Source organism: Ruditapes philippinarum, unplaced genomic scaffold (assembly GCF_026571515.1).
Source record: "Ruditapes philippinarum isolate M1 unplaced genomic scaffold, ASM2657151v2 ctg4114_1_1_1_1, whole genome shotgun sequence".
Taxonomy (NCBI): Eukaryota; Metazoa; Mollusca; class Bivalvia; order Venerida; family Veneridae; genus Ruditapes; species Ruditapes philippinarum.
In genome coordinates this window covers 4,326-25,197 of record NW_026863690.1, presented here as the reverse complement: position 1 = coordinate 25,197, position 20,872 = coordinate 4,326, and the positions used below count along the sequence as shown (strand labels likewise).

At 30.6% G+C, this 20,872-nt stretch overlaps 1 protein-coding gene across 1 annotated transcript; it reads left to right on the top strand.

Moving 5' to 3' along the window:
• Positions 1–798: 798 nt before the first annotated feature.
• LOC132722995 (vitellogenin receptor-like) lies at positions 799–20,370 on the top strand. The gene is made up of 6 exons (XM_060707642.1): positions 799–937; positions 3,723–3,826; positions 4,324–4,490; positions 4,825–4,968; positions 9,233–9,349; positions 20,169–20,370. The coding sequence occupies exons 1-6, from the start codon at positions 896–898 to the stop codon at positions 20,303–20,305; spliced, it is 711 nt and encodes a 236-aa protein (XP_060563625.1). The 5' UTR covers positions 799–895; the 3' UTR covers positions 20,306–20,370.
• The last annotated feature ends 502 nt before the right edge of the window (positions 20,371–20,872 follow it).

Here is a 20,872-nt window from a genome sequence, read left to right as displayed (position 1 = left end):
ATTACATGAAAATTGCAGACTCGGTTTGATTGAGTATGTTCATGAGGGATAATGAAAAAGTGCAACATCCCTCAACCGTCTTAGCACCGGCTTGAGCGGTACTCAATTCTGAACACTTAATAGTGCTGGCATTAATGATCCCGAAGGGCAAGAAAATAATACAAACTGAAGTTAAATACGGGTCACCACTTTTCAACACTTAAAATCAAATTTCTTTCAAAAATGTCTTTTTTGACATATGTGATATATCTACTTATAAACTAAATATAACACAAAAGTTCTAAATGAACCTCAAAACATTTCGATATAGAATAGAAAAACTGTTTTTATAGCACCATTCAGTATGCTTTGAAACGTAGTAACCACCTTTTTCACTTGCCTTTGAACTATTATTGTAGTATCGGACTTCATTTATTCCTTTCCTTTAATGAGAGAAACAATTTTCCTAGCCTATTGAGAAGATTTGTTATATTTGTAGCCGAAAATGATTCCAAAAAGTAAAAAATAATGAGCTGAAGTAAGCAGGTGGTATGCACAATATTTTTATCTAAATGAACTTTAACAACTGATTGCATTTAACATTTAACGTTTTAAAGGTCAGTTAGATATAGAGAAACAGAGCATGTGTTAGACAGAGGAGTTTGGCATATCATAACTGACAGGAACATACTACTTGGGCTGGTTAGTAGTTGGAATTAGTAAAATATATCCATCAGTTTTAACGAAGGAGAAAACATACCCGAGTACAAAATAATATTTAGAAATATAATTTCTTCTTTCAGGATTGGGTTTGAGTTTTCACCTTCAACCAATAGGAAAGGAATTGGGAAGAATAGTTGTTTCAGTTGGTACATCTGTACGGAAGTATTCTTTACTTCATTATTACTGGAGGAGTATGAAGCGCTTTCTATGGAGGGGTTATTCATGTTTTATTCGGGTAAGTTGAAGTTGGCATGAACTATCGATCTCCATATTATCCCCGGAACTGTGGTTTTGAAATAAGACGATTGCATAATTGATATGACTTTCAACAGGGACGAATCAATTCAATTTTGCAGGTAACCATTGAGTATTTGAATACTGTTAAGGTCTGATCCTCGTCTATGCATTTGGAACTGAACATATTTGTACAATCGTTTGCTTTTATTTATACCAAATATCAACGTTATAAAAATAAGTATCAGACAATACACCAGAATTATAATCACTATCTTAGTCTCTAATCACACAATAAATAATATCGAATTAATTGATATCGTGTTTGACATAAACTCATGGCCTACTGCAAACAATCAAAATACTCATACAAAGACTTGTTTACTATTTTGACAAGCTTGGATTGTAATTTGTTTGTCCAATATAACATCATTCTTCTCCATTTTTACTGCATTCATTGGAGATATCATCAAAACACTTGCTCTATAACTTTTTTTCTGCAAGTTCTACCCTCAGTTTTTTCGCATCTGACAGATTATTTACCGCAATATATCTGTATTAGTTTTACACAGAATAATTAGATACGCAAATATGGCAAATGAACGAGCCACTAATATAGTGTTGTTAATCCCTGTATTGAGTTTGTATTATGAGGTTGTGTTGATATAAATATAAACAAATTTTGATTGAGCTCGAGTAAACTCATGTTACCTATTGTTATCCGTTTCTGTCCGTCGCCGTGCGCTATGCGTTAACATTTTAACATTCTTCTATGAAGCCACTGAATTAATTTAAACAAATTTTGGAATAAAGCATTTAGGATAAAGGGGAACAAAAAATGTGAAATTCAAGAGTCCTGTCATCTGGGCTCTGATGTTTGGAGCTTAAATCATAAAAGATATGCAGTCTTTAAAAGTGTTCATTACTGCTGGGCATCATTCAGTCAAACTGTTGAAATGATTGTAATACACATTGAGCCTTCTAGAAAACTTTTGAAATTCATGATTGAGACTTCTAGAAAACTTTGAAATTCATGACCCCAGGGTTAGGGATCCTGGTGGCCCTCTTGAACATACAGTGAAAGTTAATTACTTCTTTAAAATTAAATTAAAGAAACTCTTCTTCTCTGCTCCTGGTTAATTAGGAAACACAGTAAATGCATATTTAATCATGAGACAGATTTTTTTTTAAAAAATTGTGAATTCCACGGCCCCAGGGTTTCGAGGTTCTGAAGTTTATTGTTGTTGATTTTTTTGTTTGCTCTTGTTGTTTTGTTACTGGAGTCTCTAAAGATTATGTAGTAAATTCTTTGAAAATCTTCTCATCTGCTTCTAAATATGAGTAAATAGTTGTATGAGGATGAGTTCCTCTTTCAAAACTGTGAAATCTATGGCCCCTTGGTTCAGGTCACAGGATGGGGCTAGCTTGGGTGTATATTGTAAAAAAATATTTAAAGAAAATGTGTTCTTTCATAACTACCTAACATTAAGGCAGTTAAGCCGTTTGCATATTTTTTACCCCACAAAGAAAACATAAGGGGAATATAGGAATCAGCTTTATAGGTCCATTAGTCGGTAGATCGGTCTCTTTCATGGTTTCCGGACGATAACTAAAATTTGGAATGTGACATTGTTATCAAACCGTCTGTAAAGCAACCTTATGTAGAAACCCCGGTTGATATTGCTTTTTGGCTCCCCTGAGCATAAGGTCAAGGTCACTGTTACTTATAATAGAAAAATGGTTTCCGGACAATGACTTTTGTTAGGAATGAGATATTGTAACCAACTTTAGTATTTAGCAATCTTATATGTAGATCTTCGTGGTATGCATTGTATTCCGAGGGATCAAGATCAAGGTCACCGTTTTTGAGGATAGAAAAATTGTTGCCGGACTATTACAAGATTCAAAAATGAGATTTTGTAATCAAACTTGGTATTCATTAAGCTCAAATAAAGGCCTGAATTGGTTGTGCATTTAGACCCCCTGCGTTGAAGGTCAAGGTCACCATTTCTGAAAAAAGAATAATAGTTTAAGTGCAGTAACTAGATTTTAAGCATTAATTATTGTAATCAAACTTGGCATTTAGCAGGTCGATATAAAGACCTATTTTGTTATTGCATTTGAATCCTTCAGGGGTCAAGGTCATGATGACTGTAACTAAAATTAGTGAAATAGTTTCTGGACAGAATAATAGATGCACAATATAATATTATACATTATATCATATAAAGACAATGTATTGAAATTAAAATATTTAAGTGATGTCTGATTTTAGATAAATCTATTTAAGTTATTTACGTAAGAAAAAGAAAACAAACAATTAATTCACATAAGCTTTGGTATCAATTCAAAGTGACCTTTAAGGTCCATGGACTTCTTGTTCAAATAAGGTCCATGGACTTCTTGTTCAAATAGTAGCACATTTTTTGTTACTTTTATCTCTCCTGAAAGCAATTATGTCTTCACTTTTATATGCTTTATGAATTCAATATGTGTATAAATAAGGACTGTTTATGAGCAGTACATTATATGTGGCATGGGGTATCTTTTATAAACAATAAAACTTCCTCTTAGAATGGCTATTGATGTTGTTTTTATATATTTGATTATCTTTTTTTTTTCTCCAAAAACTATTTGTAAGATGTAATAAAAATTCGGTATGCGCATTGCGTGCTTATTCTTACATTAATAAAATATTATTCCTATCACAACTGAATTGATGAAAATAAAAAAAAAACATGTAAGAAATAGTTGAAATATGAATTAAAGTAATATGTTTGTTTCAGGAAAAAACGTATTGTCAACTTAAATTCCGTGAAGCAGCTGTTGTTGACAATTTTAATGGTAACTTTGCATATCCGTTTTGTAACTGCACAGAAGAAAAATCCGGGTAAGTGTTTAAAGAATTTACCCAAAATTTTGTTTTATTAAAATTAAATCAAATATGTGTATTATAAAAATGTTTTCGTCTCTTAATTTGATAGAATCAACAGTTTTTGTCAAAACAGAAATACATTTTATAGTCTTTAAATTTGACAAATATGTCTCTTTGATATTGAAAATAATATGGTTACAAAGTTAAAGATATACAAAGCTCATAGTTAACTGTAATTGTTTTATTTTATTGAAATTTTGGAACTTCATATTTAATGAGTGTAATTCGATTAAAATCTTTATCTATATAAAAACTATTTCTTGGGATTTACATTCCCAATTACTCTTCAAGTTGATCTGGTCCCTCCTTTCAAAGACTGACAGTATACATTCATCTAATGTTTATATGAAGTTCATAGAATCAATGTAAAGATTTCTTGGCCAACAAAAACACAACATAAAACGTATGATTTATTTAGAATGATATTGTAACAATCAAAATTCCTTATATAGATTTGTTAAGGGGACAATATGCGATGGAACTGAAATTGACTGGAACGTAAACATATATATAGCACAAGGGTATGATAACAGTTATGTGCTTAACAAGCAATTGCGCTCGCGTCATTTCGAGACAATACCCTTAATGACGCAAACAGATACTTTTTATTGCACATACGGTATGGAAGCTAAAAATAGAAGCATGTTTTACAGACTTATAATTTATAATTCTTATTCAATTAAAGACATTCCATAACTTAATATATTTTGTTCCAGAATAAAATGCAAACATTATTACAAGCCTACAAAAAGCTGTATCATCAATGACCAGAATTCATTCGATTATTAGATTATATTTTGTTCAATTGTTAACAAACAAACTTTCTGAAGTATCGTATTTTATTTTTTATAATATGCAAATAAAATTCTTTAAACATCTGTGTCACAATTGTTTCTATATTATGTTGTTTTTAAAATTCATGTTTATAATCTGTTAAGAATATTTTTTTAAAGAATACAATGTGACCGAATATGGTGAGTTCTTTCATTGTAAAAGAGACGACAAAGCCATACCAATGTCGATGATGTGTATATATGCCGTAGATGTCAGCGGTTACATGACTGGATGCAGATCTGGAGATCATTTACAACATTGCGGTAAAGAACAAACTTATCTAAGTTATTAGTTTATTTTGTGTTACTATACATGTAAAATATATTAAATGTTTTCCAGCAGATTTATCGATTATTTCTTACTATTTGACAAGTAATATTATATCAATTTGAACACATTCCTTTTATTAGACAAGAAAATTATCAAGGCTAATCAGCTATGTTTTATTGTATCCAAATTGTAAAAGAATGATGATAAAACTATATCATAACGAAGAATGTTTGTCCAAAAAAAAAACAACAAAAAAAAAAAAAAAACAGAAAAACTTTCCTTAGTGCTTAGTGACTCATGAATGCATTAGTATGCGAACCACATATTTGCATGCACATGTTGAAATGATAAAAGATACAAAAACTGTAGGATTTTTTTGTGCATACACCATCTTGCAGACAATTTTGCATTTTTCTTCTCCATAAACCTTAACTTCGCCAGATTACAAGACCCGCTTAGAAAATTCAACATATACATGTTTGTAATCTATAATCGTTCTTCTTTTTTCCATTTGAAAATAAAGAAAAAAAACTTTTTTTATAATTTTGCTGTTACTTTCACAACTGCGCAGATCAAAACAGGTGTAGTCATTTCAGCCCTTCTCTCGATATATTGTACATAGCTGTGTTGTTACTTCTTTCTTTTAAAGATAATTACCTTACTTGTAAATACTGAACCTAAATTAAATATATATAAGCGCTTCACAATAAAAAAGTAGGAAGGATAGTAAGCAAATGAACAGTTTTACAGCCAGTACATTTTCCTACAGTCTGTCAGTATGGTAATTGTTTTACTAGTTTACAGAAACATGCCACCAGGAGATCATAGAAGTTTACTCATATTTCAAAATCGCTGTTTAAAAGAGAAGAACAGTTGAAGGAAATCGAAATATCGCTTAAGGTCGACCACCCCTTATGCAAAATCTCCACTTTGAAAAGTATTCAAATAGGCTATAATCACTGTCAACTGCATTGAAATTGAGGTTTTCAAGCCTCATAAATGGCACTTAGTTCTTTCTATTTCTTTTTAACATTATGTATCTCTCAGATTCCTTATGGAAAGTAAAAGTGTTTGAATTTTATTATATGATTATTGTAGGTATTTATTTGCTAAGTAATGCCCAATATAATAACAAATGAGATACCAGGTATTTTCAAAGTCTACTAAAATAACAACTACACGGTGAAAGTATTTTATATTTTACAAGATCAACCATTAAACGTTTGAAGATCAAGGCAAATTTTTAAATTACTCCCTCATTGTGGTAAATTTTAAGGATATTTTGAATTAGGCTTTTTACATATGGAATTAGTCAAATAAAATGCTTAAAGTGGGTTAAGGATGTGTATTATTTTTCTACAATGATGCAATCATTTTGCTCATGTCATTTTTATCTAAATGGTATTCATTATTTCTTAACAATAAGCAATAGTAAAACATATTTCTTAATGTTTATATTATAGATTAGTTAAAGTTTCCTTATTTCAAAAAAGAGCCCTTTCTAATTGCAAAGTTTAAGTTCAAATTAATGTACATTACTCATAAACCACAAGGAAAATTTTGTTTAGATTTTGAATGCATAAATAAAAAAACTTTAAGGCATATAACTGTCCTATTTTTTTTCTCACTTTTATGATTCTTTATAGGTCGTTTTCCTTAAAAGCATGCATATTTAAATATTTTTGCTTTGAAAAAATATACAATTTAGAAAAACATACTAGGAAATCTTTCATCTAGGCTATTTATAGTATAACGCAACAGTATGATAAAAATATCCACATCCGGGATCGTATCATATATAATATATGATTGTTATACATTATTAAGTTCTATTGGACGAGTACACAGCTTTGAAAATTATATTGGACGGGCACTAGCCGAGTCTGATATAGGTTTTGCAGTACAAGTCCAATTGAAACAATATTGATCTCTACAATATATAATACATTATTATTTCATACCATCATTTTTTAACATTTTAACAAATTTTTGTTTCTTCAACTGCAATAAGGATTTTATATGATTTGTTTTCACTCTAAAATGATATCTTTGCTAGATGAAGAGTATGTTTTGAACTCTAAGATTTAAACGAGGCTACATGAGTATGATATGCATTTAGATTTAATACAGTCTGTTTCGACTCTTGAAATTAAGAAATTTAAATGAGATTCAGTTGATAAAATTAGATAAAAGAAAGATTGATATTATAATATCACATGGTGCTGACAGTTCATTGGTTACATTTTATGAGGTGTAATATAAATGATTTTATTACAACATGAAATTAAATTGATTTAAAGATAGGTTGAAAATGATCAGAGATAAACCAGCATTCACATCAACTATCTCTGATTCCAGGCGTTCCGGAACCCGGTATTTTTCCATCACTTGTGTGACAATTAATTATCTTCAAAATCTCTATACTTAATACATACTTCATATTACAATTTTTTAATATGTGTTAACACAATTTTACATGAAACAAAGCAATTCTTACCTTGGACTGTTGGAAACTATTATAATATCAAAAAACACTAAATGAAATCATTAGAAAATTTACTCATCTTGTTTCAATTTAAATTCAACATTGATATCTGCCAGAGTACGCCTTTATGAAGTATCATCCGTAAAATAGTCCATTCCATAGCCAGACCAGCCCTGGTCCGAACCTACAACTTCTAAATAAAATCGCTTTAAGGTGTGACAACTAGACACCTGTTCCAGATGACCGAGACTACCTAGCACCACGACCATGCAAATGCTAATGATCTTCTTATACGTAAACGTTCCTTCTTGAATTAAGTGGTCAGTAACGATATAATTTCACTTTAACATAACTGATACTATATTTTTCATTCTAACATCTGGGAGTATGGTGGATTAAAGAAAAGTTGCTTTTAAAAAATGAATGGAAAAGGACGCAAAACAAATTACACAATTGGTGTATAAGTAAATCAAACTCAATTTAACGAGATATTTAATCTCTATTGAAAGAAAACATATTGATCGGTTTTATCGGTTTTACGGTATAGCTGTCAATGCTTACAAGAAACAAATCTGTGTTTTTGCATCTGTTTTAATGTTGTTTCGTTTTTAATTTTATATTCCATGTAATGATGTTCATAATAAACACCATAATATTTCAATAAATTTTCAACTTTGTGTTGATGATGTCAGATTATTATTTGCTGGAAATAAAAAAAAAAAACGCTTGTAAATGGATAATATTTATTAAGTTCTAATCTCTTTTTCCTTAATCTAATAATGAAAATTGAACAACGATTATGTTTTGATTCAAACCAAGAATATTAATGAATTATTCATTTGAAATAAACTATATGATACTGTAAAACATAAGAGGCTATAACTATTTAAACAATGAACATACATGCTACAAGATTGCATTACTTGTACTGGTACTTCTGTACGTACTGCAGTGATTTTGCAAGTACTGGTACTGATACTGCATTACTGTCTTAAAATGTGGTATTATAAAAAATGCCATCACTTTTTTCTGTTTGAGTTTACTATTAAAGAAAGAGCAAGATTAACACTTATTGTTGCTTCTATTCTAAAAAATCCCAGTTCAAGTGATATTGTTATTACTATACAAGTTGTTATTTACTTTGTAATAAACTGTACAGAGGTGAGAAAGTGTGAAAGGCAACAAAAGACTGTTGTGTTTTAAATGAAAGAGGATTGTATTGCTTTACAGTTGGCTGGTTTTAAAACAATAAGATATGGCAGGAATATATGATGTGGGAAAAGTATGTTAAACCATTAAAGTTGTAAAATATGCCTTTTTTATTTGAAGTGCACACATGTGAAATGAAAATACTTGTTTAAAAAAAATGTATAACTACAATATGTAAATATACATAATATGTTATTTTGTTTGATAGTGTGAATGTATTTATTCAAAATATGATGAATATATTAAAGTGCTGCTAGTGATTTTTAAACTTCCTTAAAACTGCAGTACCGAGCAAAAATCTAGTGCTGGTACTTAATGGTACTGCAATCTTGGCAAGTACTGATACTTAAGTACTAAACCGTAAGTACTGGTACAGCTATGCATGCTACATGCCTTATGTCTCGAATTCTTTATTGTTTTATTCTACTTGAAGAACGTAGAACAGAGTGACACCTAAAATACTTCTCAGTCTTTTACCACTGAAGGATATGATATAAATTTTAATAATTCACAATTAATTGCTCAATAGTGTCCGAATCATTGAAAAAGCATTTGATTTTCAGAAAATTTCACTTGTCCGGAAAATACAGTCAAATGTCCAGGAAGTTATTGTATTGAACAACGATTTCTTTGTGACGGACATCATGAATGTCCTGGAGGGGAAGATGAACAAGACTGTAGTAAGTTATTCAAATCTTTAATTTGTTAAACTCGTTTTTTTGATTTTTTTTCTTTTTAATGAATGTCAGTTTAACAGTATTCTAGTCGTGGATTGTTATGGTTATAAACGGACAATTATATACAGATTAGTTTTACATTATATCAGTATGAATGTCGCTTACAGAGACTGCCCGGATGTTGAATACAACATAATCAGCTCCAGTAAATGTTGCACTAAACATGTAAATAGTCCATTGCCATACCTACATTTTAGTCCATTGCCATACCTACAGATTAGTCCATTGTCATACATACAGATTATCCAATTGTCAAACCTACATATTATCCCATTGTCATATCTACAGATTATTCCATTGTCATATCTACAGATTATCCCATTGTCATATCTACAGATTATCCCATTGTCATATTTACAGATTATCCCGTTGTCATATCTACAAATTATCCCATTGCCATAAATTCAGATTATCCCATTGTCATATCTACAGATTATCCCATTGTCATATCTACTGATTATCCCAGTGTCATACATACAGACTATGCCATTGTCACATATATAGATTAATCCATTGTCATATCTAAAGATTATCCCATTGTCATATCTACAGATTATCCCATTGTCATATCTACAGATTATCCCATTGTCATATCTACAGATTATCCCATTGTCATATTTACAGATTATCCCGTTGTCATATCTACAAATTATCCCATTGCCATAAATTCAGATTATCCCATTGCCATATATAAAGATTATCCCATTGTCATACCTACATATTATCCCAGTGTCATACATACAGACTATGCCATTGTCACATATATAGATTAATCCATTGTCATATCTAAAGATTATCCCATTGTCATATCTACAGATTATCCCATTGTTATATTTACAGATTATCCCATTGTCATACATACATATTTTCTCATTGTCATCTCTACAGATTTTCTTATTGTCATATATAGAGATTATCTCAATGTCATATATACAGATTATCCCATTGTAATATCAACAGATTATTTGGTAGGGTGACGATTACGAAAAAACTGGCCTATTTAAAGGGGCTACCCGGATCCATTTTTAACAAGACATGTCATATACCAAAATTTTCCCAAATGTTTATAGTTTCCAAATCTGCCCGCATAAATTGGCATAAATGGTGGCGAACAGAGAAATCTAAGATGGCGTCCAAGATGGCCGCCAAAATTATGAAAGTACCACTTAGTCACTATTGCTTAACTTTTAACAGTTAAATCAGATGCTTTTGTCCTTTTATTGTATTTTGTAGCAAATTAATGTCAGGAATTAAGTTGTATTACCTACTTTTTATGTAAAATTGTTATTTATGGTAAAAAGCAGATAACATGTGACAAAAAAAGTACAAAAATGATCATATTTAAAGATTTCCTGTTCATTTTCCCATGTTTTTCGTGCAGTTCACATATACAAAATATAAATTGTTTTATTATGTCTTATATAACAGGAAACAAACTTCTTATATCAGAAAAATGCCACTGAGTGTCTTCATTATATAGTAATTTTTGAGAACAATGTGTATTACGGAGTGGGTTGGGTAAAATAACAAATTTGTCATTTAAATAACTTTATATTAAACTATTTTAGTAAACAGCTTTATTAGCTTTATTATTTTTGTAAAGAATAAAGTAATTTTGGAATAGAATAGGCAAACATTTTGAAGAGAAAATTGTTTGAATTAAAGAAAACACCTATATTTTAGCTCGGCAATTCGCAGAATATTCGAGCTAATGCAGACTCGGCGTCCCATGTGGTTAGATTTTACGTGGAAGCTGGTATCTCCATAAACTCTGAAGTGAATGGATTGAAATTTCATACACTTGTTCTCTTTTGTGTGATAATCTAACATGATTAGCACAAGTCCCATAACTCTGATTTGCTTTTTTGCATATTTATGCCCCCTTTTCGTCTTGGAAATGCTAAATGCTTGTTTAAGTTTTTTGCGTGTGAGCTGGTATCTCCAAAACTACTTAAGGGAATAGATTGAAACTTCACACACTTGTTCTCTGTGACTTTCTAACGTGATTGACATTCACAATAATCAATCAGTGATTTACTCGATCAAACATCTAAATAACAAGTCTTTGTACATTTTGGACAATTTTGTGTATTCATATAGGTAAGCAATAGTACACTCAACGAAACAACCTTGTGACAACTTTTTCGATTGTGGAGCATCCTGTCCTCCGTTAGATAATCTATTTGCACTTTTTTTACTGACTTTTAACATAAACATGAACACTTGTGTACTTTTTGTATATCCTACCAGTAAACATACAACTTCATCAAAAAGATTGTGGCATTTCTTATGATGTTTCCTACAGTGATTGTACAATTTACCATGTGCATGTGAGTGGGTTGGGAATAATGTATTTACTGTTTACAATGTTGTAAAATTAAAGGATTTAGATATGACATAAATAACAAGCTGATATCGTTATTTTTTGCGTCATCGAATCAAATACTTTTATGACGAGCGTTTCACTGACATTTCGTAAGTTTTGCGTATTTTTTACGTATAATTGGACTTACGCAGAACGTAAATTTACGTTAGTTACGTTTTACTAAACAAAACGTGTAATTTACACCAGTAATATGTGAGCGTAACTTTACTTTTAAACTTACGCAAATGCGTAGCTAATAAAGTTTAATGAAATGCAAATATGTAAGTTCTGCTTACGCAAATAGTTACGTTCAAACTCGAGTAACGATAACTTAAGTACGTTAGTGAAACGCATCCCAGATCTTTACGTAAGTTACAAAAGTTTTTCGTGGTCAAAATAGGAATTCAAAGCATAGTAAAATATGGTGGGATTTAACACTTAAAATCTTAAATACGCTATAAACACCGTAAATTGATTTTGCGCAGTTGAATAGTAACAACCAATTTTAATTTTTTAAATTCACAATTCAGAGATCCAATGCAGTTCACTTTCAATGTAGAAAGTGGTCAAATTAAATTTACGTAAACACAAAAATAACGCTAATTAAAAATTACTTACTATTCTTGAATTTCGGTAAATTTTAGTATCTTGTCTTCTAAAATATAAATGAATCATTATCGTTTTCACAGATTAAAAATTTTATATAAAAAAATGTTCATATGTAGACTACTACATTTATATTTTTAATTTATATGTCAAGTGTAAACTTTTAAAAACCTCATACTTTCAATAACTTAATGTAAGATAAAACACGACACGTTACAAACGTTTGGAGAAGTGTCTTCAAAATTATCATGAAAAGTTGACAATATCTCAAATAAGATTCTGTTATATTCCAATAGTTTCAGCCATTTTTTACAACATGACATCAAAGTTGACCATCAAAGCCTGTTTTCGAATATAGCGTTGCTGCGTATCCTTGGCAACAGTACTGCAATGCTACCGACTGACAAAATATCTTTAATTTTTTATACGATTCGACAAAAAAACTGAACATACAATATTCTTGATTACAGATGGATTAAAGTTTAATTTTACATTAAATTGCAATGTATCCTCATTACTCAATTTAAACAGTCGCCATACATAAGTAGTTACGCCGAATCTGTGCAATATACTGGTCTTTACAAACAAAATAGTAAGTAAAACAACAAATTATAATGAAAGAAATGAAAAACTGTATAAGGCTGCTAAGGCATTTTAAATGTATTTATTGAATCCACAATAACAATATTCCCTGGAAAGTGTTAAGAATGACAACCTACCTAAACTAAAGGCTAATTCTCGACGCTTATAATTGGTGTTATTACAATTCAATATTGCTTTTAATTGTAGGTAAAATTGAAACATTCCAATCTGTAGGTATCATATAAGACTCGAGGCATTTTTTATGAAGTGACATGTGCTGTCTAGGTGCTTTGTTCATAAAAATGGCATTACCTATTAGAAAGCGGCTCAAACATATGATGTCTGCTTATTTCTAATTATATAATATGAGAAGTTTAGAAAATAGCTCGGTTATAGCGAAAATAAAATATAAAAAAAAACAGTAATCTAAAACATGTATCTGTTTTACTGTAATTATAATCATTGTTGAATTCCATAAGATAGCCAGGCTGTAATTCTCACGTCAATGATCTTGAAAAGCAAATGTTTTACTGAATTTTTTTATGTCTGCTAATTAATTTTATAAAATATGATAACTATAAAATATGAGCTATTTTCTCATTCCTGCTTTTCAGATATACATATAGACACATAGATGTCAATTGGGTCCAAACAATGAATTCAGTTAACCAGATAGCAAATTTAATTTCTAAGTACATTTTAACGACAATTTCCAGATTACTACCTATACATTGGTCACACGGTTTTGGACTGTTGACATAAAACTGGATATTTGGCTCTCTTTCAATCTCTCTTCTATCTTTATATATGTATCCTGTGCATTGGCGTAATGTCCCTTTTGCTTCATAAATAAGTTATTTCTCTCTTTAGGTTATTAAACTTTTTTTCTATTATTTTTCAAGGTTTTCGCGTTTTCTTCAAACGGGACCTTCATAGAAACCACTTGGCTAATGTTGACGGCGTATATTTTTGCATAAAACCCTTTGTACCTGATTTAGTTAGTGACACCACCTAGTTCATTACTACCAACATTGTTTATTGTCAGTTAATCACATTGTGGGGTTTTCCATTTCATTATGCTTATTAAATTATTAAAAACAGTGCTTTGAAACATGGAAGTTCAAGACCTTCATATTAAGTCTAACCGTTTAACCCAAATACCGCAACTGCTCAGTCAAACTTTTCTATACATTCATGTGAATTGCAGGTTTGTTGGTTTTGTTTCTTTATTAGTAAAGCAAAACATCTTAAAATTAAAATTTTATTGATAAACACACAATCCAAAATTAATATTGTAGATTTTTGACAGTTTGATGGCATTAAAGACGACAATAACTAGTGGGGTTTTTTTATTATTAAATCCCATTTTAAATAAAGCAATCTATTCCATATCACTAAGACCTTAGATATTAACGATATCGCATAACAAACTTGGATCTTTATCAAATTTAGTTTTTGATCGTGCCTTTTCCTGTCCCATTATTTCCAATTTTAAGATGAAATCACCAAACACCAAAAGTTACAGATAATAACATGGTGTGCTAGTCTACAATGACCCACTTTTCACCTATTTCAGGAAATTTACTTTAATGAAATGTGCCTTTATTGTATTCAAATTCAAAAACTTTGGTGAAAAGTGATTATATTAATTATATTTATTATTTGGTTTTTACTCTTACCTGAAATTATATCAAAATGAGTTACATGAAAGATCGGGAAATATATGTAGGAAATCACCAAAGAAAGCGTAGTACTACACGTTTGAATAAGTTTTCATATTTACATATGGAACATACAAGAAATTCATTAAATGATTTTTTAAACCTAGATAAACGAAAGAAAAATGCAAGTAAATTATTTAAGCATAAACTTATAAGGTTGAATTTAAACACTATTTTTCAACTTATAGTGCTTAATTTCCTATAAAACTATTGACAATCTTGAAAACTCTATCTAAAAGTTACTGAACTTTGTTATAAATTATAGATTTAAGTCTTTCAAGTAGTTTATATAAAATACTTGTATCATAGTTTGGAGACCTTTCTGTTGAAAATGTGTCAGGGTTAAATCGTATACATATACATGCACAGTGCGTTAACTGGAGTGCGGGTATTAGTTACCCGCACTCCAGAGCATGCCCATTGATTGGCTCATTTTTACTGGGGTTTACATATTGTGACGGCAGAGAAAGGGAAAGCGACAAAAATGTCATATTCAGATGTTCGTTCATTTGTTCATTTTTGCCGGGGTTTCATATTGTGACAACAGGGAACGTGTTTTTATGTTTGACTATGATACAAAAGAGAAAGAACACCAAAACACTCGGCAATCTGATTAATACTCGGGGGCTACGCCCCCTCGTACAAATCAGATAGCCTCGTGTTTCGGTGCTCTTTCTATTACTAACAATTTAAATAAATAAAAGTTATGTTTCTTACAATAAATGTGAGATTTTGATTAAATTTTTATTTACCCCACCCACTTTAAAATATACACATTTTCTCAAAAAATACAATTATGTAATAGAAAGAGCACCGAAATACGAGGCTATCTGATTTGTACGAGGGGGCGTAGCCCCCGAGTATAAATCAGATTGCCGAGTGTTTTGGTGTTCTTTCTCTTTTGTATCATAGTCAAACATAAAAACACGTTCCCTGTTGTCACAATTTTAAACCCCGGGAAAAAGTAACCAATGATCGAGCATCTGAATATGATATTTCTGCCGCTTTCCCTTTCTCTGCCGTCACAATATGTAAACCCCAACAAAAATGAGCCAATCAACGGGCATGATCTGGAGTGCGGGTAACTGATACCTGCACTCCAGTTACTGCACTGTGCATGTATATGTATACGATTTAACTCTGACACTTTTTCAACAGAAAGGTCCCCAAACTATGATACAAATAAAATAAATAGCACATTTCTTAGGGAGAGGATGGTTTCCTGTAATATAAACCATGGTAAATCAACTAATTTGTAAATTGCATTATTACATGGAAATATGTTCGGACATCTTAAAATATTAGCAATTTTTATTATTTTTCGCCACAATTTTCAGCCTGTGTCTTTTTAAAGATATTTTTACATTAAAATATATACAAATTTTGTATGTGTGACATGTTTTTGGTACACAAATGTATGAAAAGAACAAACTCAGCTGTTTTAACTGATTAAAATCAAGTAAAAGTAATTAAGTTGCTATTTCCATATTTTTGGATTTTTCTGTTCGCTACCATTAATGCCAATTTATGCCGGCAGTTTTGTAAACTACGAATATTGGAACATTTTGGTATATGACACCCCTTGTTAAAAAATGGGTCCGGGTTCAAGTTTCTGAATGGCTTGATTGTCACCCTACCAATTCCATTGTCATTTCTACAGATTATCTCATTGCCATATCTACAGATTATTCCATTGTAAATATCTACAGATTATTCCATTGTAAATATCTACAGATTATCCCATTGTCATATCTAAAGATTATCCCATTGTCATATCTACAGATTATCTCCTTGCCTTATCTACATATTATTTCATTGTTATACCTACAGTTTATCCCATTGACATATATACAGATTATCCCATTGTCATATCTACAGTTTATCCCATTGACATATATACAGATTATCCCATTGTCATATCTACAGGTAAGCACATAGTCATATCTTCGGTTTATCCCATTGTCATATCTACAGATTATCTCATTGTCATAACTACATATTATTCCATTGTCATAACTACATAATATCCAATTTATATATCTGACATTTATCATGCCAACAGATTAGCCCTTTGCCATGCAATTGTTCACCTACACATTAGACCATTGTCATACCTGCTGAAAAAAAACACATTAATTTCATGTTTGGCAATGATATCGTTTAAATTTGTTAAGACTTTTTCATTAGTTGTATATTTTTTTTTTAGTGGGCATATAATGTAGAAAAATTTATTTAAATTTTAAATTTTTTTCATGATAATAAAAAAATACACAAATTTAAAGAGGTAGATTTAAAATAAAATTTTTTGAACTTTTTAAATAAAACTTCATATGCGACCCCTGGCGAGATATAACTTTTTATTCAAGGAGTTCCATAAATTTCCTATTTAATCTCCACGAATTTGATATTATATTTATCACATAACCAAAATAAGATTGGTTTGTAGTTAAAATTTGTAATTTGGCATGGACACGCCTATAATTGAACGCTCACTAACTCTATGTTTACATTCAACGCAAAGGGCGTCACATAGAATTGTTATTACACAAGAGTTACATCGTTTTGAAAACTACATGGCTTTATTAATCTCCTACGTTGTGGTTTATGTGACAATTTAATTTATTTTGTTGGGATCTAAGTACTTTGTCTTCTTAAATTGAAAACAATGTTGAAACAAGTAGTTAAGTTATACAGGCAAATTATATCATTTAAAAATTCCAGACATTTTTTATTAACGTTGGTATTCCACCTCTATATCTACGGATAAGTGTTAGTAAAAATGTTTCTGTTTTTTTTTTTCAATAATTATATAAAGAAACTTCGCCCCGCGACCCCGCCACGCGAAAAGTCGTGATTGATAAGTTCAAATGGTTGGGATGCAGAGCGAAAACACGCTAATAGCGAGATCACTGGACACAGTTTTATTTATTTAATATAATATTAAATTCTGAAATCTTGCTCCGCGCCCCGCGGGGCGAAGTTTTATTTTGTTAACTCCGCCCCGCGTCCGAACTTATAAGCATGTTTTCGACCGCATTTTTAACTTGCTAGTTTTAGACTTTTTGCTTGGCGGGGTCGCGGGGCAAAAACACGAATGGCACCAATCAGCCAACATATCAACGTCCTAATCCAATCAGATCCTTTAGTTATGACTGAAAAATCGGGACCGCAGAAATATATCGAAGCCCCATAACTTTAAGCTACGTGAAATGATCGAAAAAAACATACTGTCAATTAGTGTTTTCCTTCAGTAATAATTAGAGTTAAATATAGAAATTACATCGTAAAGTGCTTTAAGTACTTGATTCTATAATACTTACAGATTGAATATTATTAAACCATTTACATAATTTAGGGTTTCTTTGACTTAAAATGGAACGTTTTATCTTACACAGCAGTGATTTTGCACTTTATCCAACAGATGTATGTAAAAGGCCTCTTCCCAATCGAAATTTTCTCTAAAATAATATAGTTACCAATTTTACAATTTTATCAATATTTTTTACCCAAATTGAAGAAGCTTAGGCTCTTTTCCAATTAAGTGAGAAATACCACTGCACAGAAAGCGTCATCAAAGCAGTCAGACAAACCGCTATATTCACTAAATGCCATGTTTGATAAAGTACCAATGGATATCTCTAAAATGATCTAATTGTTTGATGCTATGGTATTACCAATCTAAGATTTTGACATTTGATGAGTTCACACATCTCCAGATTTATACATACATAATAAGTTTTGAAAGCAAACATAGCATATCCGACATTACACTGTAAATCCGATTGCCTATAGTGAGCTAAGATGATTTTCTTTGAAAAATTAAAAAAAAATGTGAAATTACTGAAGATTTATCATAATTTTTAATTAGATGTTTTTTTTTATTGTTATGTTAATGGTATAACCTATAAATAGATGGTCTTTGGAAGTTAAAGAAATACTATGATCTTGGCAAGCATATGATCCGTATTGATTTTTGGGTTACGGGTTTACTGGTCAAAGGTAATCTGGATATTTTACAACAAAACATTTTACCGACAATAGAACAACAGCCTTTGAATCCATTTACCTCAAACTTCTAAGGTACATGGATCTTTGAAGTCAGAATAAATTATAATTTTATTTCAATTGATCAAATGTCGAGGTCACATTCACCTAGTCTATAAATACGGTTAGATCGAAAAAACTCAAAACCCTTTTGAAAATTCCCCCCCTAAAATTTTTAAACGGTGAATTGTTTGGATATTCTTTAAACCCAATTGGGAGGAGTCATAGGATAAAAGGGTTCAAGGCATTCTTTCTTGTATGAAAAAAACTTTATTTAAAAAAAAAACTCGAAAACCTTTTGGGCCCCCTTTTGGCCTTAAAGCCAAAAGTTTCTTAAAAAATTAAAATGCCCCCAATTGATTATGGAGTCAAAGGTTGAAGGTAAAAGTCACAATGACTTTTAATATCATAACATTTTTCCGACCAATAACTCAACAACTCAAGCAAATACTTCTTTCATGACTATCTTAACTCTTTAAACATTAATTTGCTGCTCTATCTTAAAATATGGCATAAGTTCGTTTTCATTAATCAGCAGGCGCTTTATTGCCTACCCTTTTCAGAGATTGTTAAAAGATTCATTATATTTGCGAAAAGAGAGACAAAATAAACCTAAATTTTCAGTCTACAATATGAAATGATTAAAACAAATCGATTGGCTTGTTTTTATTGTGTTGATATATATGCAGAGGGCAACAACTTATTTAATAATTAAGTCAGGACATATCGTACGATTTACTACACACAACTACATACATCATGTGCATGCATGTTTTATAATGTTGACAAGGTATTTTTAGAAAGTACGCGTTAAAACACTTGGATCTATTGAAACAAGAAATAGAAAAATTCGAAGCTTGTTATAAGGGTCAAATTTAGCAAAAATTAGTCAGAAGTACAAAAAATGAAGTTTGTAATGAATTGTCTAGCCGGGTGTAACAACTGACCCAGTTTTTCGTGAATCTGTGTTAATTTCAAATGCATTCAGAAAGATAATAGAATATGCGATCTCAATACGTATTATTGTTCACTATATGCATATCAAATGTGACATTTTACGTTTTGGTTTACTTTTATTTCTGTTTCATGAAATCTTCTGTTGACGAGTTAATATCAGAGTTAAATAAGATATTGAAGGTCTTTGATTTTATGCTTCATTTAAACATTGGGTATCAATCGATAAATTGTTGCTTAGATATTAATACTAATTGTAAAAAGAATACCTCTGACTCTTCTGTTCTCAAAATCGTCGTACACAGTATCGGAAAAAAAACCAGCAAATTATTTATTTCAAGTGTATGTGTAACTTGCTCAGAGTCTTTGTTATGATGTTGATATTTAAGCAGACTGAGGGGAAAACTGTTAAGTCAAGATTACAAAAATACATATTTTGTATGACCTAAATACAGTGCATTCTGTCTTTTGATTTTAATTCTAATTTCAGCTTGCGGAGACTCGGATAGAGAAGTAATCTTATTTGTGGAAAATGATGACTCTGAGAGCAGGGAAGCAGCAACGCATTTAGCAAAACAATTTTTCACAAACAATGACAATAACACCGTAAGATTGTTTTATTTTTAAAATTCTGCATAGAGAAATGAAGTTTGACATAGATTACAGGTTATTGGAAATAAACATAGAACGTGTAACCGAGTGAACAGAAAAACTAAGGAAACTGGATGCAAGTTTAAAACAATGGCAAAGAGACTTTCTTAAAAGACTGCAGTTTTCCAAAGCAAGAAAAAAGAGCGTTATTGTACTTGAAAACAGTATTGGAATCATCAGTTGTCGCTAGCCTAGCATTGTCCAATATTTCAGAGCCATTGTTTACAATATATCGGTTGATAAAAGATTTCAGTTCTTCACTTTATAAAGAAAACAGATACAAATATGTAAAGGATATACACATCAGTAAATGGAGTTCTCTATTTTCGATTGGATTCAGACGATTTCCAGAAATATGTACAGGTAACAGCATTGTCAGCTTTACTCGTTTTGCCTACACATATTAGTTAAATTATATAAAATATTACATCGTTTTATATTTTGAAAGGTGTTTTTTTTTTTTCGTTGATTTTAGAGATAAAGAGAATATTTTTTCGTTGGAGTGAAATATGGAATATATTTTCACGAAACATGACAAAATGC

Excerpts from the sequence above, each read along its gene's own strand:
- LOC132722995 (XM_060707642.1), top strand. The coding sequence starts at position 896 with ATGAAGCGCTTTCTATGGAGGGGTTATTCATGTTTTATTCGG. Across the intron at positions 938-3,722 it reads GTTATTCATGTTTTATTCGG|GAAAAAACGTATTGTCAACT; the intron begins GTAAGTTGAAGT and ends TGTTTGTTTCAG. Across the intron at positions 4,969-9,232 it reads AGATCATTTACAACATTGCG|AAAATTTCACTTGTCCGGAA; the intron begins GTAAAGAACAAA and ends TTTGATTTTCAG.